A 22667-nucleotide genomic window follows, 5' to 3' on the forward strand; every position below is an offset into this window, starting at 1 on the left:
TTTAATTTACGTACAATATTTACATAAGATTTGAATTGTATATTTAAACAAATATTTTTTAACTATTTTGAATTTCCATAGTACTTATTGTATTTTTTTTACCAGTGTTCTTCCCATTACAACACAACTGAGTAGGTAGAAGGGTAGTTGGCAATTGCTCAAAATGTGATACCATAAGGGTTGCACATTTGATACCCAGTTGCACTGTGGCCCTTCAAAGAATCCTCGCATAAGAAACTCCCATACATGGGCCAAGAAACTCCCATAGATGTTCCAGATACTGCATACTCAGTGTGTACTGCATTTGAGTTGTATGCCCACCATTAATCATCAGCGAATGAATGAATGAGGTTACATTGTAAAATCACTGAGTAAATTGGAGACAGAAAAAATGTTAGGAAAGACTTGTTTTCCCCATTTGTGGCCATCAAAATGAGAGCGGGGCAATTTACTGTCTTAAAAAGTTGCAAACACAATGTGGTTGTGGGTGCTGAAGTGATTTCCTGATGATGGAGATGACCTGTACAGTATCCACCCGTTTAGCTTACCTACGGGTATGTGCAAGAAAATAAAAATAATTCGCGTTTTTAAAGTATTTGCATGATGGATGGGCTTGATTTACTCAAATGAACCGTTGTTAATCAATTATTTGAGAATTAATTGATCTGTGCTCGTCCTGCAATCGAAACGAGTTGCTGTGGTAATGTCAATATGAATAGGCAAAGTTTGGTTTGCAAATGTTTCAAGATTAAAAATGTGATCCCTTCGGTGTGGCTGTAGCTGCTGAACTGACTGCTTCTAGTCTGCGCTTTGCCCCCTTACCTCTTGCATGCTAAAAGGCTTACTTTTACCTTTTACGATTTGGCAATTGAAAGACACATGTTTGAGCTGGGAGCCGCAGACTCTGCTGCTTTTACTTTTTGAGGTGCTGTTAGTGTGTAAGTTGAGTTACTTCGGTGTATAATGGGTCTCTGAAGGAAGGAATGTTCCAGTTTAATTCAATTAATTATACTCATTACAATCCCTCAAAAGGAAATTCAACTTACATTGCGGTACATTTTCTATTGTTCTGTTGTTCAAGGAGAATTTTACATTTACAGCCCAACTGGTCGACAGACTGTCCATTGCTACCCTGACGACTTTAGCAAGGCTGCAAAAGTGGCTAGTAAAAAAAAGTCATAATAACAAAATTTTTAAATGGATGACTTCACCCCTGTGCCATAAATCGGTGATCACACTAATGTTTGGCCGCTACATTGCCAAAAAAAAAAAATGAATTGAAGGTTTCTATGGCTCCTTTGGAAGGAGGCTAAAATAAATCTTTCCCCCCATTCTGAATTCAGCGGCTTACTCTATTTCAAACAACCCTGTAAATCTTTCCTCTGTGAAAGTCCAACCTCCTCTGAACTTTGCTATCAGGGATCTGACATTCAGGCAGGTTCGCATGATGAAACACGCAATACTTTGTTCACAACTGCGCACAGCTGTGTAGAACATGACCTCTCCCCAAGTTTCCTCCTTTTTTAACATGCTCTGCAGTCAGTGGTCTCCTGTGTCATCATTAATCACACCGGGTGGGCAATTAGGCGCATCTGTGATTAGAAGTTTTAATTGGTGCGATGTTGGGGACAGCGCCGCTGTTCTCTGCTTCACACTGAATGTTAAAACACTCCGAAGAGAGAGTGAAATGATGCTAACAGATTTTCAGAACAATGGATCTCTGTGTAATTTTCCGAATGTGCCACAAATATCTCAAAGCAATGTTGCTATATGGGTGAACTCATATCCCGTGACACGCAGAAAATTGTGTCAGTCCAGGGCTGGATTTACAAAGATACCAAATAGAGGGCACCATATTGCATGTTCACTCGAATAAATTGTATGCGTGACCAAGATTGCGATGTTTTCCCAAAATCTCAAATAGTGGGCGCTTAAATTGTGTTGACTCATTTATGAGATTGTGTGCGATGTTGGCAACAGCTGTAAAATTGGTGGAGAGATTGGTTAGTTTCAGATTTTTTTTTCACGAATCGCTACTATTGGTCAATCCCTGTGTTATTTTTAAACATTATTAACTAAAAGGATGTTTTGAAAATTACTTGCTGTCTTCGATAACGCAATATTAATGGCTCAACAAACTTTTTTTTTTTTGGTTTCATGATACGTGATAATTTTGGGGAGGCAGATGCCAAAAAAATTAAATATGACATTTGAACTGGTGGAAGAGGCAAACAAACATATTCTTGAGTTATATCCAAAAAATGATTTGTTTCCGACAATTTTAGGGAAGCCAGTCACTGCTTTAACGCGATGTTTAGTTTGATTTAACTTGCCCGAGTGTGTGGTACCGTGTCTGAAAAATCCTCCATGACATTGTGTTTAAAACTGGAGTTAGACCACCTGAAAAACTGATCTGGGAGGCCAACACCATTGTTATAGGGTATTTAAATGATCAAGATGTACGGGAATGCACAGTTGAAAGGCGTTTTGCCAGAGGTGATCTGGCATGAATCTGTCTTGTGACTGGCTCAGCATCAGATTTTACATCACTCAGAAGCTCTAGTATTACATTGCTGAATAGAAGATATACAATACAATACAATACATGCAGATGTATATAGCGCTTTCACAACAGCGACAGCTGTAACAAAGCAGTTTCAGATATGTCATGATAATATTTATTTCTGGCATTTAAAAAAGATTTCCACAAGGGGAAAAATTCTCTCTTTGGCCTTACAAAAAAAAAAAATGGCTGACAAAATTGTCAGCACTATGCAGACAAGCTGCGCATGCCTTTCGAAAGTGGTATTCAAAGATTTTTAAAAAATCAGCTATCACAATTCGTCTCAGATTTGTTAGATCCTGTTTTGCGGACTAAAATTACTCTGTGGCAATTTGACAGATGCAATCCCGAGTATTCTCAGTTCGTAGAGCGGTTTCCACATATTTTCATGAGCAATCAAGTTTTTTTTCTTGTTTTTGCATGCACAAATCTTGAATGAGCCCCATCGTTGTCTTTTGCTACTATGTAATCCGGTAAAACAACGGACACACAGAAAGTGCTGTTTCACATTTCGTTCATCACTAATGTGTTGAAAACATGTATTGACGAAAACATGTATTTTCTTTCAGTATTTTCTTTTTTCAGAAGACATTTTACCTGCCACTGTGTAAACTGATTTGACACAGGGAATTTCTTTCCTTTCAAACAACCCCGGCACTTAATGCTGTTTTGTCTAGCCCTGGTCCCTGCTGAGTGTGCTTTTCACTTTTTTGGGCTGACACGTTCTAGTTAGAAGTGTAGTCTGCTCCAGGAAGTGTGCATGGTTTGCAGCAAGTAATGAATGAAAATGCTCTGTCAACCAAGCACTCAATGGAAAGATTATCTCATCATTATCTCCTACTTTTTGTGAGCCAAATTTTAACATTTGAAGGAGCCAAAAAGAGATTTTGCGGTGAAGCGTGACCCCACCTCTACAGAAAGAATTACTGAAATCATCGTGTGGTATGCCATTTATAACGTGCTTAACAGAGCAAATGAAAATAACTACATAGATAGCAAAAGAAAACCCACAAAGTTCCTACAGTGACGTATCCCACACCAGGAGAGTTGCTCATCTTTCATTCTCGCATGCTTCGCTATACTTGTTTATCGTGCAGGAAACCAGTGAATTTTTCGTGAATACTTTCTCCCTGGGGAGCTAATCTATTTTCACGTGTGAATTTCCATGCTGGATCCCTTCAAGCTGAAACAAAAAAAAATGCTTGAGAATTGAAGATCATCTGACTTTCCAGTTTTAATAGCGGGAAAAGGCTGACTGGTTGCTCGAAAGTCTTCTGCGTGATGAGCATTGTGTCAATCAGGCAATAAGAGCAATTACAGTATATGCTAAGCATCCCTGTTGATGTGATATACTAAACTCCGGGTAGAATCTTTTCCTTGTAATGATTCTGTAACATGCAACTCAATTCAATTTAAGAGAGTGTAAACCACGTACAGTTTAGGTAAGTATAAGAACATTTTTTCCCCTTTCAAATTATTTTAACATTTTTATTACGGCTCTAGTTACAGTATACCCTACTATGCATTGTGTTTTCAGTTGGAAATGTTGTATTTTTTATGTGCAGGGTCTTTGTCGCTAGATTAATGACACACCGGAACAGTATTCAAATGCTGTCCTTGTTTCATGTGTGTGCATTACTTTGGGTTTGCCGCTGCATACTGCCAGAGCTCGTATGCCAGAGTGCTGGTTTGGGCATCGTCTGGATAACAACCCTGACTATTTCAATATTTTACAATAGCGCAGAACAAATACATGGAAATGTTTAAAAGAAAATGCTTTTCGTTTCATAGAGTTGTAAAGATATCCTTTTTTTTAAATTTTGTCTTTTTTTTAGTGAGGGCATAAAAAGCCATTGATTATAGTTTGAATTTCCCTTTTGTAAATTTCAGTTGTATTGTTTGTCTCATTTATGTCAACAGCAATATTGTTAATGTGTGACACACATGTAAAAAACTGTCCCTACCGTGTAAAAGTTAACATTGACCCCTGCCATATCTTAATCAGTCAACACTCAAACTTTGACAATAAAGAATGGTTGCAGTTAGGTAGTTGCACTTACACTGAAACAAATAATGTGTTGAATTTTATTTTGTGAAGTGGTTGCAAATAATAGAAGCGTCTGGATTTCTATACATTTTAAAATATATAGTCTACAAATTCAATAAAATAAAAGCTCCTCCCCCCACCCCGTTCCACATTCATATTACCGTTTCAGCTGATTCTCGGTGGGATAAGATTTGTAAACAGAGGAGTTTGTGGTTTATATGTCACGGACGGAGGATTGTTCCTGAAGGGCACGTGCGGGTGGGTGGTCATAAACTGAACAGAGGCCTGGTTTGATTGCTCGAAGCATCCTCGAGTCCCCTACCAGACTGCTGTGGTAGACATAGAACAGCCACCCGCCCCCTCATGAAGACCCCTAAATCTGTTCCTGTCTGCAGAGGGATTATGGACCGAGTAGACTAATCTCCTTCTGTGCATTTACATGCAGCCACGATCCTTAAATCTTCTGGCCATTGTTTCAAGAAGTCTCACGATTGTTTGCAGTTGCAAGCTGCATTTTGCCCATCATTTCTGCACAGTGCAAAGATAAGGAAACGCTAACTAGAGTATTTGAGTATTTTATTTGTGATACTTGAGAAGGAACGGCGCTTGTAAGGGGCCACCTGTAATAACAAATGACTCCCCAGTGTGTAGGAAACATCCAAAAGCAGCACCGTCTGTGATTTTGTCTTGATTTATGAATACTCCGCAAATGCCGGAGGGTTACGCTTGAAACGTAGCCTGAGGTGTTGCAGAGTGAAAAAATAAGCACGTGAAGGGCTTTCTGGTCAATTACATCCAGCAGCACATACTGTATATATTTGAGCGCCAATATCTACCACCCAAATGACTTTTCTTTTCTTTATCTGCCAGTACATTTTGCTTGGGCGAAGTGGCCTGAGTACAGCCAGGAGTTGTTGTTTGACCATATCTGACATTTTTTGCTTCTGTGGTGTGAAAAGGTTTGCAAAGCTGTATGAAATTATTTTTTAAGAAGAGACAAAAAAAATAAAACTGGAATTGTTTACCTTCAGACTGTTTTCACATACTATGACCAATGTCAATTAGATTGTGACTAATACATTGTATTGTTTTGTGTTTTTTGTTATTGTAAAGTGTCCATGGGTGTCTTGAAAGGCGCTTATGAATAAAATGTATTATTATTATTATATTACTAATCTACTGTTATTTTTGTTCAGTAAAAGTCATCATAAAAAGAAACATGCAAATGATTGTAGAAATGTTGTCACACAAATTCGACTCTGTAATTGTCATTGTAATTCCCATTCTAACTGGAGCAAGATAATTAGCCAATTACAAATAACGGAACCAGTAACTTTTGATAACCATTTAAAAATTAATGTAGTGCATTTCTTTTGTTGTAACAACAAATGCTATACTCGATTCAGTTCAAACAAGGGTTCAGAGTTAAAGTCTGTCTACCGTAACAGTCAGTCATTAACGTTTAAGTTTGAAATTGTTGTCACGCATGATATCAGAATCAGAATCAGATCTGATGAGGATCTGAATGTCATCTTTATAACCACCATTTCAATTAAACTAATACTTGACGCGATAATAACCAATTTAGGTCTTTTCAGGTGTCAGTATTGATTTATTTATTTGCAACTGTTTTAATGATTCATTTTGCAGGTATTTTGTTTTCAATATTAGCAAAAAATTGGGACCCTAGGGAGGATAAGCATGTGATGGATTTGAAATTCATTCATTTTCTGTTTAATTTTGAATTAAGTATTATTATTTGATAACTTTTCTTCTAATAAACTAACATTGTCTACTTCCAGATAGGGGACATATCTTGAAACACAATGCATAGTCTGTGATATGATGAAATGAAATCCTGGATGCATGCGCTCGTGTGCTCTTCTTTTTGGCCCTTATGTGTAAAATGTTCCAACAAGCTTCCCGTAGCATCTTGAGTGTCCCTGCTGTCTGAACTCGGCTGGACCAGTCGTCTGGTGGATTGTTGATCTTTGGCTTGGTTTGGCTGTCCATTCTCTGTTGGAAAGTCATTTTTCAGGTTACAGTATTTCATCACTTGGTACGGAGACAGGCAGTCATACCAATCACATCCTTGTCTGAGAAAATGTTTGACGAAGACTTGACCTCATCTGCGCTCGCCCCCCGCAACCCGAACATGACCTATTGCATTGCAACATTCTGCATAGAAACCCTCTCACTCGTTCGGGCCGCTTGCAGGCATCCTTCCTCGAATGAAACAAGCTGCTGGAGGCTGATCATGTCAGTGATGACTGATGCGTAGTGACAGTTGTGTGATATAACCTGCTGGACAAGCAGGTCAGGGATTGTGCATGGATTGTCTGATTAATGGCATCAACAGCATGCAGCCACTCAGACTTATCGGCATCGGCTGTTAAGTGTTGATTATAAATATTTTTTGGAAGCGTCAACGGTCAACCTAAGACATGACCGAGATGACGTAAGTTCTCTCTTCATCCTTCCGTTCTGTCCTGCTCTCTGATCTATGAGCATTGTGGAAGGTCAGCTGCTCTTCTCCGGTGACCTCAATTCCTTAAGGAAAGGTTTCCTGAGATGCTGCACACTCCCTGCCCCCTTCTGGCAGCTGACCTGGAAACGGCTCCAAGTGCAGCTGAGGCTGTGACATAGGTTGTTTGGAGAAACCTCCAATGAGGAAGCTGAAGTGTCCGTCCTCCACCCACCCCCTTTGCTTTTTGATCTGATGAAGGACACAGCTCCATCTGTTTCCTGCTCCAGAGTGCTGCGGTGTTCCCAGTCGTATCAGATGAAGAGAAATGACAAACGGACGGATGCGCCACTACTTTATTCTGCCGTTATGACAAGTGGTTCGGCTTGAGCGAGAGCTCTGGAAATATTGGCCTGTTTGTTAAACCACATGGAATGCGGATATGAGTAAAGCATTCAAGCAGATCAATGGTCGCAAACAATTGACATATTCTCTCACAGCGTTTGTGCTTCAGCGTCCGTCATAACCCATCAATAACAAGTCCCATCTCAAATTGTTTGAAATTGCAAACACTCTGCTGGCTACATCCGGGACTGTCCATCCTTTTCCACTAGTGTGTCAGCAATCGCCGGGCTCAGGCCTCTTGTCTTCCTTCAGCACCTGTCAATGCCATTGTCCTCCAATGCCGACAAACACAGCTACGCAGACGAGCTCTGGGCGACCTTTTCAATGGCACTCTCCCTTCGACGCACACGCTTTTGTTGCACACGCCTTTCTTTCCAATTTCGGGGCAATCACCAAGGAGGCATCCATCTTCCATTTGAGGGAGGCGTGGTGCTGTGGGCTTGCTTGGTGTGGTAATGGACCACACATGGTCGTGCTCGAGATGCTCACTGGGACCAGGGCTTCGATGCGTGGGCTCAAGCCTGAGCTTTGCCCACTCAAAGTGCTCTTCTTCTCAGCCTTTTGTCTAGGCCCATTCACTTAACCTAAGCTCTGCTGGGGTCTTTGTCCTCCTATCTAGGGGCCTAGTGCCTCTGTTTTCTTGACAGCATCTACAATCTGCCACCAACAAGAATTCAGAAGAAAATAATTGAATGATCGGCAGATGCTTTTTTCTTTTTAATTTTGCAAGTTTTACAGGATGATCCTAATGCATAAAACGTACTCTAGGTCATCATTAATCACCCTGCCAATTATGATGAACCACTTCTAATTGTAAAATGCAACTATGAGGATTGTCTTGCATTTCACTTTTACACTGATTTTATAAAAAAACAAAAAGAAACAACCAAATTAACTGAAGCAAGTAAAACAAACATCTTAACAGTAACAATTTGTGACAATGCCCTGAGATTGACGAGCGACTAATTCAGGTTGTCAACCAAGGTCAGCTGATATGGGCTCCAGCACACCTGCGGAGCTGAGTGAGCCCAAGTGGTACAAACACAGGTACTTCTTTCAGTTGCATCAGTCTCATCTGCTTCATAAATAAGGCATATCAATACACCAAGATTACACATGCAAGTACACTAAACTACCTTATAGATAACAGCTACAAATTATTATTGTACAAATCGTTAACACTGACTATTATGTCAAAACGACAATTTTGGTCTTGTTCTCAAAGGCGCACTTGAGGTTGTTGCTTGGTGCTCAGCTATTTCTCCAGACCCACCGACCTCACTGGCAGTGGCTATTCTAGGATTCATAACTATTACTATTAATTAGCATGGATATAATATATTAACATTGTATAACTTAATAGAGGCCTTAAATCGATCGAACAAAATAAACATGAACTGCAAAAGGTTTCTGGTGAGGACATAGTACAAAATGGAACGCACACTAATTGCCACATCTTGAGTAGACCTCACTGTAAACGTGATGTCATCTTTACTGGACGTCCCCATGAATTGAAGAGAAAGAAAAGCGTCACCTAATTTTTCCCATTATAAATCCCCCAAGGATCTCAACAACAATCTCTCACTGTACATGTCCATAGTGGTTAATTAACCTTCACCACAAAGCACATGAATCAGTCAAAATCATTAGCCACCCTCTCACCAAAAAAAAAAAAAAAATCCTTCCATGCCCTTAATGTCGGATTTATTTAATACATGCTGTAAATGCAAATATTGTAAATATGTAATCTGTAAATCTTAATATTTTGTCTTGTTTGTTTTGTCTCAGTACTTCTGATGTTTGGCACACATCAAGGCCCATCCTCTTTTTTTCTTTTCTTAATTGATGTTTGAAGTCAACCTAATTAAACAAAAACAAATCTTTAGAAACGTATAAATCCTCTGTAATGACATTACCAGCCTGACACTAGAGAAATACTGTTCTCGATTTTACTGATTGCATTGGATTTGAGATAGTGTGATGCAATTCTCATCCTGATTGGACTCCTATTAGACAGACAGAGAGGTTTAATGTGTTTTAAACTTTATTTAGACCTGCACCAGTGATGTATATCATTCAGTGGTCCTCAAAAGTCATCTGCGCCACGTGGCCCTTTAATGTGCCAACTAACAATACAGATTGGGAGAATATAAATACGATCGTCTTGCATTGCTTTAATAGGTGCTTTGAAACGTTTTGTAGCATAGTGTTTCTGTTTCATACATCCTCTTCACCGCACTGCCTGTGCAATATAGTTTTAACAAAACCAATGTGCTTTTTCTACTACAGACCTACTGGTAATTTGTGTGTGAGCCTTGCAAAGTATTCAACCAGCTTTTCTTAGTACTGTATCATATTTTAGCCAACAATGTTCTCTGAAATATAACTCTAATTATGCACAACTTTTACAATCCTCATTCATCGCAAAAATTATTTTCCCTTTCTCGACAACACAATCTGTCAAAGTACAGTTTTGTGACTCACAAAGCAACAGTTGATATTGAAAAAGCCCAATTTTGTCTGATCATGGAACAGGAGGTTTCTTTTTCCAGCCGTCTGACCCGCCAGCCACAGCAAGTTGATTCATCATTACTCTTCCAAATGCTATGCCAAGAAGTCATTGGACCTGGACAAGAATTAAATAATTTCAAAATACATTTCATAATTTTTGTCATCTCTGACAGGTTTGTCACTAATCATACTCTAAAATAGCTATGCGCTCATGATCCCATAAAGTGTGTCTATTTCCCAGTGTCTTATCTTGAGGTGAATAGTACATTTCTGATAGCTGCCTATGACTTAATTTATACAAGCTTGATCGAATTGTTTCCACATCGAGGTACCATAGAGCCATAGATAACTGTAGTAAGCACACAAAAATCAATAACTGTTCACTTTATCCTGTTGATATTGAACTTTTAGATCAAAGGGACGGGCAGTAAATATAAACTCATCAACATAAAATTATTGTATAAATAGCATTAGGCAATGATTTGCTGTTTAAAGTAAAAAGAAAAAAATCAAATCACACTTATTGATGAATTGATTTGGGAATGGAATCTTGCGATGGTATTGTGGGAAAAAAATAGAGTAAAAACTCCAAACTCAATTAGCCACAACGAGAGTAATTCACAATCAATTTGTAATCCTATATTTTATAGTGAATGTTGAAAATCATTTGCTTTAGATAAGATGGTGTGACTTGGCTGCTGTAAGATTCAACACGCAAAAATGGTCCTCTTTGCAAAAATGCTAATTAGTTCCTCAGGGGAAATAAAACCCTTTTAAAACATGAAAAAGCTGTTTGGCTTCCTTGTGGATCTCGTGTTTATTCCGGTCCTGTGGGAAAACAGGTTCTGAGCATTCCCTGCATTCACAGAAGGATTCCATCCATCCATCCATCCATTTTCCGAACCGCTGAATCCTCACTTGGGTTGCGGGGGGTGCTGGAGCCTATCCCAGCCGTCTTCGGGCAGTACGCGGGGGAAACCCTGAACCGGTTGCCAGCCAATCGCAGGGCACACAGAGACGAACAACCATGCGCGCTCACACTCACACCTAGGGACAATTTAGAGCGTCCAATCAGCCTGCCATGCATGTTTTTGGAATGTGGGAGGAAACCGGAGCACCCGGAGAAAACCCACGCAGGCCCGGGGAGAACATGCAAACTCCACACAGGGAGGCCGGAGCTGGAATTGAACCCGGTACCTCTGCACTGTGAAGTCGATGTGCTAACCACTGGACTACCGGGCCACCTTCAGAAGGATTCCAATAAACAGTTTATACATTTATATTATTCCAAACAGTGAGCAATGTTCATTTTTGGACAGATTTCTTTCAGTCTCATATTGGTACAGTCTTATCACAATGCTTGCCTTTTTTGAAATCTTACCGATCCGTCATCCCTCTTTGAAATATAAACACGATAATATCATTGTGCCCTAACCTGACTTAAGTTCAAATGAGTCCGGTGTATCTCGGAGCAAGCAGGAGTTAATGAGGCAGCAATATCGGGCCTCAGTGGTGCATTAGTCCAGTCTGTCGCAGAAGGCCCAGAAGGAAGACCAGAGGTACAGTACATCAGCAGCTCTCCACACACTTATTGGCGGGCAGGCCACATGTGCCTTCAATTAAAGGGCTGGAAGTGGAGCCCAAATGGGGATGTTTAAAGGAGTGAGCTAGGCTTTCGAGTGACACAAGAACACTGGCCTGTTGTGATAGTATCTAATGAGATCACTCAGAGCTGCATCTTTGAATGCTGCCATTCATTAATGCCATGCTTCTTTGTATATGCATGCGTGTCCCATTTCACTAAATAAGCTTTCACGCTGTGTTCTGCTGGAGGCTCTGTGGTGACAAGGGGCAAGCTAACGGAGATCTGCTCTTAATATAGCTAATGGTGGGATGACTAAGGAATAGGCTTTCCAAGAGCCATTTTGCATTGTCCGGTGTTGTTTAGGGTGGCCTTTATTTGATTGGTTGTTGCCCGTGTTTCATGTCTGATTGTCCATGTTTTTTAGAAATTAGCCCCAAATCATAAACTGCTAGGAGTCAGGCACCCGATTTTTATTCTGCACCAAAACAGCTTCTTCATCTCGAAACCGAAGCGGATTATTGCCATTAAAATGATGTTTCAAATGTTGAACATATAAGATGGCGCATGCACTTAAGATGTCTTCTCTTTTCCGCTCCACTGGCATTCTTAAATATTCTTTGGGCACTTAAGCAGCCCCCCCATGCAAGAAACATCAGTGAGAAATTGCCCTCTTTGCTTATGTGCTGTGATTTAAGATCATCCTTGAGTCGCCTTACGGTAAAAGCTTTGGGAATAAGGATGACAAAAAGGCTGGACTAAGCAATCCATTCACTTATTGGTAGCCCCTTTGTATGAACATTCCATCCCACCCTGCTCCTCCCTCCATCTTGTGGGGGTTGCCTGTTGAATTGTTCGGTCAAACCAGAATACATTAACAGCACAGTAATAGGACAGCGAGAAAAAGTTGCTTGAACACAGTGCAGAACATGCTTCCTTCACACTGATGTCCCTTGCCATCAGAATGACAAGCATTCCAAGTACGTGAGGAGGAACAAATCAGACAAATCTATTACTGTGCACCCAAAAAGGTCAGACCAAGACAAAAAGCCCTCCTGTTGTGAGAGGGCTGATTGTTTAGTGGCACCTCTAACAGAGCCGGGGGTACTACCAAAGCATTAGACATGGGTCAGACTGAGGGTACACATAAAGGTAGAACACACTGGGAACAAAAAGATTCTTCATGTTGGTCCGTGAGGTTTATTTAATAAGTCCTCTATTTGCTTCCATTTTCCATTTAAATGCTCAAAATAACGAGTTGAGACTGAGAAATTTGAATTAGTTACGTTTGCCAAGGAGGTCATGTTTTATCGCTTCTTTACTCGGTAGGATTTCACAAACAAAAATATATATAATTACGATGCGGGTCTGGATGCAGGTGTTTAGTGAGATCTCGTCTGTACTTAGTATCTGTGCTGACAGCGGAACAACCCGGAAATATGTGTACCGGTCTCTGTCTGTTGATTGCGCAGTAAATAACTTTGAACTAACTAACTTTGAACTAACAATGAACTAACTTTGACAACTACTGGACAAAGAGGCGTTGTCAGTGGACACTATTCTCTGTCCGTTAAATCTTCAATTTGTTAAATCTGAAATCCGTTAAATCCGGGTCCATTAAATCGATGTTCCATGGTATTTATTCTGATGTTCTCTGCAAAATCATGTAAGTCATAATGTATCATTGCATCGAATGATGTCTTCAGAATTAACAGGCAGTTGTTGACGCCGAGGGTTTGGTGTGTGAATGCTAGTTGGATTGAAAGTTTATTTCAAGTTTTGAAAAGAAAGTGGCCCTTTTGGGTAAACACGTCAAACCCACAGACTTTTTCCACATGGACCATCGATCTGTATATGTGTTTGATATGATATATCCATTTATAGAATATGGAAAGTATATACAGTGGACCCCGCAAAGATCGTGGGATAGGGACTAAGATGGCCCACAAAATTGCAAAAATCTGCATATAATTGATGTTTATTATAAATGCACTGAAAAAGAATCTGCAGTATGTACAGTACAGAAATTATTTAACCCCACGAAATTCTTGAACAAGCACATAAACCGCCAGCAAGCGTTTTTCATGAAAAATGCCCCCATCCAAATTTTATATATAAGTAAATATTGAAAAAAAATCTGTGAATCTGTGGTTGTCAAACTGCGAGTATTTTGGGGTCTACTTGTCCTGTAGATCTGGGTAAGTATAATAAGTGCATCTTAGTCCTGACTTTTTCCTTTCTGTTACTCAAACCACAAAATGAAACACAGACAAAAGAAAAGATTATAAGGCTGCAAAGCCAAGAATGTTTGGTATCACTGTTCTGCCTAGTCTGTGTAATATCCCACTCGGTTGGCTTCCATGCTGGCAGCATGGGTTCAATTCCCTCTCACTGTGGTGAGAATGTGAGTGTGAGAGGCTTGTTGTCTCGAAATGTGCCCAGCGATTGACTGGTGGCCAGTCCACGTCAGTGTAGTCTGCCTTTTGACTGAAGTCAGCTCGGATAAGCTCCAACTCCCTGCAGTGTAGTAGAAGATAAGCAGTACCGATGGACAGGTTCTATAACCTTGAAGGGAATTAAAAACAGCCCATGATTTACAGGTTTTATTGAAGCATCAGCTTTGCAGCCTGAACTAAATGTAATTATCAATCCATTCGTTACCTGAACCGCTTATCCTCACAAGGCTCGCGGGTGTGCTGCAGCCTCTCCCAGCAGTAGGCGGGGTACACCCTGAACTGGTTGCCACCCAATCGCAGGGCATAATTATTCGAGTACTTTTCTAAGTAGATCTTAGATATACTTTAAGTTAACCACTTGAGAGGCGGGCTCAGAGCTTTGTGTCTGTTGTGGACACACAAACAGCAGTCTCGTTAGACCTGATAGTTAAGTGTGTTCATATCCAGTTCACCTTTTGAACAGACAAACAATTCTGGTTTCTTACCGGGGGTGCAGCTGTTGATCCATAATTGCTTTAAAGGATGGAGGTGTTTGTGAGATTGGCCTGCAGGGGTGCCATTGAAAATGTGTGTCGTGTGCGCGTGTGGGTTCGTTTGTGCATGTGTGCTCTTTTTTGCTTTGCCATGCATGGAGCTGTTGACTGATTTATTGGATGTAATAATCAGTGTATATATCACCCGCCTCCGCTCTGCACGGATCACCACTGCAATTGCGTCCTACATCTAAGATCATTCGTAAATTGCGATACTTTTGAAAATAAATTATTAATTTATCCTTTTAAAGATGTAACCTTGGACAGCGATCAAGGATAATGTTAATATTCATCTTTACCTTCATTCCAGAAAATATGCAGCAACAGTGTGTGAAGTCACCAAATGCAATGAAAAACTTGTCTCATGAATGCAGATTTTTGTGGATCTAATTTTAGGAAATGTGATTATTGTTTTAAGGGCAGTGTAGTCATGCATGAGAAGTCTGTTTCACTTATTGATGTTTCTTTTTTTAAAGAGTGCAGTAGATTTAAGGCCTCTGCTGGACATCAATCATGTTTTGTGTCCCAGGCAACACTGCACCATGGGATGCAATGCTGGACTACCAAGATTAAATGCTGCTCTGCCAGACTGGTTGGTTGGATTTTGCTGGCTAGCTTTTAGGCAAATGATCAGCATTCATGCCGTGCCCGTCCTTTATGGTACCAGTGCCTGCTCGGGGATGCCAGGCAGCAGCCCCAGACTTTGTGTCTCTGTATCCCAGTGTTTTTGTGTCTACAGTGCCATGAAATGTGCGTGAGTGCATCTTTGTGTGATCGTGCCAGAGGCGCAATGCAAATATCTATGAGGGAATGATTCTCTTAGACTTGCACATGTAAGGGTGTGGACAGATTAATTATAAAATAAAATATTTCAACACTGTAAGTGAATTAAAAACACATGTTTGTTATTACTCTCTAGTTGTTTTTCCCCTCTCTTTTTAATACAGATGTACACTATTGTTGACGATTTTTTTTCTTGGGTGTGGGAGGTCTCAGTTTTTGTTGCCACTGATGTACCACCCAACTGGTCCCTCATTGTGTTCTCACTTGCCCTCTGCCACATTCATTCATTGGTTTCTACATGTTACCGCTCTCATATGCCAAACATTCTTGACACTCTGACACTCAAGTTATCAGTTACTGTTTAATCAACACAGAAATTCACTTTTGAACATGAGCCCAAACTCATTTTGAACAGAACCTGTGCGCGTTCTTTTCTCTTTGGCTGAGCTTGTCTGACAATATTATCTTTCATGATTGGGTTTGGCAACATTAGTTTTGGCTCCATCAATTCCCTCGCTTTTAAAGCTAACATTGAGTGTCTTAAACTGAGTTTTCCTTCTGTTTTGGTCATGAATCTTCCAGTTTTGTCATCTAGTAGAGTAAAGTGCAATATGTGTATCTGTATCGAATTGTGTGAGACGGTGGTCACAGTTCAATGCTCAGTGCATAAACAATACACAATTGTTTTGGGCTCCAGCCCGACTTGTTACACCAAATGATTGTTGTAGATATTTTTTAAAAAACAAAAAGCAAAAGTTGCTCAAACTGATTCAAAACAAGCAAAAATGAATGCTGGATAGTTGCAAAAGGCTACTTTGTGTGTGACAACATGCCAGTTACGGATGTGGTGATATTGTGCAGGAGCAGTATATAAATGGGCATGCATATTCACCTGTACTGTAAGGGAATGATGAATCGCAATGCGTGTGTGTGTGTGTGTGTATGTATACAGTATATATATAAATAAATAAAAATCCTCATCTCACCCCTCGGGTGGTGTCCGTCCCTCATTCAGCTCGGGTCCTCTACCAGAGGCCAGGAAGCTTGAGGGTTCTGCGCAGTATCCTTGCTGTTCCCAGCACTGCGCTCTTCTGGACTGAGATGTCCGATGTTGTTCCCGGGATCTGTTGCAACCACTCATTGAGTTTGGGGGTCACCGCCCCGAGCGCTCCGACCACCACAGGCACGACTATCACCTTTACCTTGCAGGCTCTCTCCAGCTCCTCTCTGAGCCCTTGGTATTTCTCGAGTTTCTCGTGTTCCTTCTTTCTGATGTTTCCGTCAATTGGGACCGCTACATCCACAACAACGGCTTTCCTCTGCCCTTTATCTATGATCACGATATCTGGTTGGTTCGCCATGACCATCTTGTCAGTCTGGATCTGGAAGTCCCACGGGATCTTCGCTCTGTCATTCTCCACCACCTTTGGAGGTGTTTCCCATTTTGACCTTGGGGTTTCAAGTCCATACTCCGCACAGATGTTTCGGTAGACTATGCCAGCCACCTGGTTATGACGTTCCATGTAGGCTTTCCCTGCCAGCATCTTACACCCTGCAGTTATGTGTTGGATCGTCTCAGGTGCCTCTTTGCACAACCTACACCTTGGGTCTTGTCTGGTGTGGTATATCTGGGACCCAATGGCTCTGGTGCTCAGGGCCTGCTCCTGAGAAGCCAGGATGAGTGCCTTTGTGCTGTCCTTCAGGCCAGCCCTCTCTAGCCACTAATAGGACTTCTTGAGATCAGCCACTTCAGTTATGGTCCGGTGGTACATCCCGTGTAGGGGCTTGTCCTCCCATGATGGTCCCTCTTCCAGCATCTCATCCTCTGTTCCCCATTGTCTGAGACATTCTCTGAGTACGTCATCCGTTGGAGCCTTCTCCTTGATGTATTCATGGAGCTTGGATGTTTCATCCTGGACAGTGGTTCTCACACTCACTAGTCCCCGGCCTCCTTCCTTTCGGCTTGCGTACAGTCTCAGGGTGCTGGATTTGGGATGGAACCCTCCATGTATGGTTAGGAGCTTTCGGGTCTTAACGTCCGTGGTCTGAATCTCTTCCTTTGGCCACCTTATTATTCCTGCAGGGTATCTGATCACTGGCAGGGCATAGCTGTTTATTGCCTGGGTCTTATTCTTGCCATTGAGCTGGCTTCTTAGGACTTGCCTCACTTGCTGGAGGTATTTGGCCGTAGCCGCTTTCCTTGTTGCCAGTTCTAGGTTGCCATTGGCTTGTTGTATACCGAGGTACTTGTAGCTGTCCTCAATGTCTGCTATTGTTCCTTCAGGGAGTGAGACCCCTTCAGTGCGGACTACCTTTCCTCTCTTAGTCACCATCCGACTACATTTCTCAAGCCCGATATATATATATATATATATATATACCTGTATATATATTGAGAGTCATCATTCTCTTACAGTACAGATGCATGCAAGGAAAAGGGTTGCAACATAGGAGGACAACACAAAGTGCATACAGACTTAGAAATGAAGATTAAATTCAAGTAGCAAATGGAAAAAGAGCATTAATATTAATGGCCTGTTTACATGTGTATGGGAAGAAACATTAGACAAAAGAGCTTTCCGCAAACACTCAAATAATGGGCTGTCACTCTGGCCATCTAAAAATTCCATTGTGCCCACGCTCTTTCAAATATTAAAGATACAGTAGGTGATGACAGAGTCACAGTTGGCAGACCTTATGGTTTCCCCAAACTCCAAACATCTGCTCACTTTGTAGAAACGGTACGTTCACTGTTTGTCTTTCTATTACCAGGCAGCACCACGCATTGGTGTTTAGTACAGTCGAGAGGTTCTGTGTTCAGCTCAGGCCTTTCTGTGTGAAGTTATTTGTTTGTTCACCCTTTCCTTTTTATGTTTTCTCCTGGGGATTCCAGGATTCCTCAAATCTCGCATCCCCAAAATATGCATGCCGAATGAAATAAAAAGACAAAAGTGCTCACATGTTGGAAGATGAGTGTGAAGAGTTGTTTGTCTATACGTGATTCATTGGCAACCAGTCCAGGATGTTCTTTGTCCACCTTCTACTTCACCCAAAAGCAGCAGGAATTGGCTCCACCTCATTTGTGATCCTATTTGAATTGCTATGCCCATCACTAAATCCAGCAGAGGAAAACTGTGCATTATGGTTGCACAAGTCTCGTCATTATGCTTATAGTTCATCATGTTTTTCGAGTAAGTCTTCAAGTATTTTTGCAAAGGCAAAATGAGTTTGTTCAAATTTTCAGACTGTTTTTCTGAAGCGTTGGTTTAAATGTCAAAGTTACAGTATGTAGATATGTTGTGATTGCAAAAAGAGTGTCAGGATTGGAACAACAATCTGGATGCTTCTCTTTGTGTGTGTTTTTGTTGGTCACGTCGTGGAGCCATTGTCTAAAAATAATGAGCTGAGAAAATGTTTGAAACATTGAAGGTTTACCACAGCAATCTCATGTATGTGATAGCATAATAATAGTTGATGTTGTGTTTTTCTGAAAATAGATGTCCTTTTGCATTTGACAGTACTTAAGTTTAACTTGTACATGTAGGTCTCAAAGGCAGCTGGACTTCTTCCTGGTCCACATATCATTCTTCATATCAACCTCTACGAATTTTGGCTTGTCCCAATGTGTTTCATACTTTGATTTAATGTGATTGTCTAAGACTGTGACAGATATACTGTAGGCACAAAATCTATCCAGGTGAATTGTTGCATGGTTGAATGCTGGACTCAACAAGGGAATCACACATTTGGATGACCAACTTATGAAGATGGAAGTTGCATGTACTGTGTGTTGTTTTGCTTGGCTCTTCACTCGTTAGAGGTCTTCTTCCTGTGGGTGTCTCTGAACAGCCACTTCGTTGGACAAAGAATGTGTTCCTTGCTGGGAAATGGTTTGAAGTGCACAGAGAAGTTCTTCCAGTCTCTGGCTTGTAGCTGAAAGTCAATGGCTTTCACCAACCGGGCCTTTTTAGGGTAGAAGAGCATGGCCTGATGATCAATTCCCGCTTAGCTGTTTAGGGATTTGTGTTACATTGCAAAGTGTTGCGCGTGTATTCCATCCATCAGAGATATTACTGTTGGTTATGAGGTTACAACTGTGCTCTTCTCAATGTTCTGTTCTAGTTATGTCAGACACAGGTGCTTGCCAGTGCAATATAGTATAAAGAGCCAATCTAAGAAATGTGCCTCATGCAAACTGACTTAGGAAGCCAAAGCTATAAACACAATTGGGCTTGGACAGACTGGCATGGGCTTTTGTCTTTACTTTGTTGCCAGAAAATGCATTGAGGTTTTGCGGCAATACATAACTCAGTGGCTCATCCGTGTTGTGCAATGGAAAAAGACCACGGTTGACTCTGAAAAGTCTTTAAGATGTCATTGAAGCATGCTGTCTCTTATGTGAGCATCTTGCAGCGAAATGAAGGTTTTTCTTGACAAATGGGCTGAAGAAAATACGTTGGCATATATTAGTCATCAAATCGAGTTGCGTGCTTTTATGTCTTCTGGTGGAAGGCTGGAGCCTCGACATTCAATCTCTACTGACTAATTCTACGGCCCTTTCCAACATCGGGAAGCGCAGTGGTATTAACTTCCTTTTGATCCATCATCAAGTGGCTGTTTCTACTTAGTTAACTTTAGAGTGCATGTGCTTTGATGGATATGGCAATTGATGCATCTTTGCATCGAGCTTCTCAGAAACCTCCTGGTATTGTAATGTGGCCAGAAGATGTGCCGTTTGTGCCCAAATGATGATATTTAAGATTGCCTGGGTGGAGGAGGATTGTTTTGTTTTTTGTTTTTTTTTGGGGGGGGGGGGGGTTATGTGTGTGATTGCATGATTGTGTGTCTTAAGTATACTGTATATCAAGTTGATATAAATGTCATTTTATTGTGAAAAGTGTCTATAAAATAAAAGTGTTCCCAGAAAATGTTATTAACAACATCACAATTCATTCAAAGTGATATTTTCTTGAATCACCTTTTTGGGGAATAGTTTGTGAGCATAGTAACAAATCCGTTTGTATACGGCTTAAATGGTGTGAGAGCATTAACTATGTACAAGTTTAAGTTCAAATCAACTTTATTGTCAAATGTGCTACATGTGCAACATACAGCCAACATACAGCACAGATTATTATTTTTCCCCCTCAGGAGAGAGAGGAGCCGCTGCGGGTGCCTGTGCCGCCATCAAACGAACAGTTAACATAAAATGACAAAATAATACAACACAACACATAGGACACAGATAGTCGTGCAATCTTAACCACTTTTTCTTCATACACTTTGTTGTTTGAAGCAGTTATAGTTGAAAGAGGAGTGATCCAAGTGTCCTTTTCACCAGTTTTTTTTTGCACCCAGCTCTCTTTGAGCTAATTGACTTTGTTAATTGTGAGGGTCTCCGGTGCACATTACAACCCTGATCACGTGCTCTTAGCTTGTTCTTACTTGCCATGTCCAATCTGCCTCCTCTCATCATAAGTTGTAGCTCACTATCTTTCCTTTGAGGAGGCTCATGCTTATGGCCCTGAAATCATCCGTGCTGCCATGTTCCAGCGAAGCAGAGGTCACCTGTCAGACAGCGCACTGTTGGTCAGCGACGATGGAATAAACATGGAAGGACTCCTGCTGGGCGAAATGCGCCTTCCTGTTCGTATCCCCTGACCCCTGCTGACTGCCCCTCACCCTTTCCAGCCCACTGACGCTCACACAGCTTGTGGCTGATGTACCAGTGTTCAGTCAGGTCAAAGAGGTTCATCCCGAAGACAAGAAAAGTCAAACTGGCTCCCTATTTAGCATCCTTGCCTGCTGAGAGCAGCTCAAAGTACATGTTTGGGTTTACCCTTTTGTTTCGAATTGCCTTCCACTGTGTATATCATTCTGTAATGCCACCATTGCAGCTTTTTAAACATGTAATCCTGTGCATTTGGCAGGAAAATAACTGTTGACCATCACCACATCATCTTTTCTTATAAAACTGATTCCTCTCATTGTGGCGTTCCCCGACTGCGTGCGTGACTGTATTTGTTTGAGGTCATGGGTGTGGCTCTCTTGCCAAATCCCAAAGTGCACTGCTATAAGTGCTGTGGCCGCAATGGCAAAAGTTGTCTAGAATTTGAGGTTCAGCCTTGGTGAGTTTATGTTTGTGAAAGCTTCCTGACCCACTCCCTCAGCGGTGAGAACATGCTTCATTTCTTTTGATTGTCATTAGTTTGCAGTGCATCCTTGGAGAATCCACAGGAAGATCCATTTAGCAGTTTTCAGGACGATATCAATGAAACACGTCAGGCCAGTCAAGTTGACTAGCAGTGAAGCAGTTTGACTTTAATTGAACTGACATATATGTCAAGGTTAAGCACTGCATTTAATGTAAATGAAATTCCCCGTTGTGGACCACCTCACTTGTTTTAGCACAAAGTTGATTTTAAACATTTTTCTCTCTCTCTCTCTCTCCCTCTCTCTCTCCCCAGCCGCGCAATCAAGACCAATCAGGACCTGCTTTCAGGAACACCCTGGACAAATATCTTCTATGATGACTTCTGGGGCACCTTGCTCACACACAGTGGGAGCCACAAGTCTTACCGCCCCCTCTGCACCCTCTCCTTCCGCCTCAATCATGCTGCTGGTGGGCTGGATCCCTGGGGGTACCACCTGGTGAATGTGGCCCTCCACGGGGCGGTGACTGGCCTTTTTACACGGCTGGCTCACCTGCTGCTTGGAGGAGGCTTATGGAGCCTTGTAGCCGGCCTGCTCTTCGCCTCCCACCCCATCCACACCGAGGCAGTGGCGGGTGTCGTGGGCCGAGCCGATGAAGGAGCCGCGTTGTTCTTCTTGCTGTCCCTGCTATGTTACATTCGTTACGGTAAGCTGCAGGGCAAAGCTGGACCACTGCGGCTTGTGGCTTGGTTCCTTGGCAGTCTGGGCTGTGCTGCATGCAGCATGCTGTGGAAGGAGCTGGGAGTGACCGTGCTGGCCTTATCGGCGCTCTATGACATCTGCGTCTTGCACAGGCTCAAACTGCGACAGATTGTCATACTTCTGTATAAGGTAAACGTGTTCTCCCTTCTTCTCCGGTTTACTCACAACGTTTGATTTCACGTGCACGTAGTCCAAACAAACTACATCTGAATAGGTATGAAATAGAATTGGGAAGAAAAAAAAATTCTTACACTTCATCATATTGTTTTCTCTTAAGTTACAGAACAATCGTCAAATATTATAATTATCCTTTGTCCAAGCACTTCATATGATAATATGACAAGAGGGACTTTTTGTTTTACCCAAAGCAGTTTCCTTGCCGAGTTTCAGCATGAACGTAATTTGTGG

The 22667-nt window shown here is 41.4% G+C and overlaps 1 protein-coding gene across 1 annotated transcript in view; it reads left to right on the forward strand.

The window, feature by feature from the left end:
* Window positions 1–22667, forward strand: part of tmtc2b (transmembrane O-mannosyltransferase targeting cadherins 2b) — an 84192-nt gene that overhangs the window by 15132 nt on the left and 46393 nt on the right. The window contains exon 2 of the mRNA XM_086109285.1: window positions 21812–22388. Coding sequence (XP_085965411.1) covers window positions 21812–22388 — 577 coding nt within the window. The remainder of the gene's footprint in view (window positions 1–21811; window positions 22389–22667) is intronic.

The sequence above is a fragment of the Hippocampus guttulatus genome, chromosome 4 (assembly GCF_054856545.1).
Source record: "Hippocampus guttulatus isolate MCC_2025c chromosome 4, RoL_Hgut_1.0, whole genome shotgun sequence".
NCBI classification, from domain to species: Eukaryota; Metazoa; Chordata; class Actinopteri; order Syngnathiformes; family Syngnathidae; genus Hippocampus; species Hippocampus guttulatus.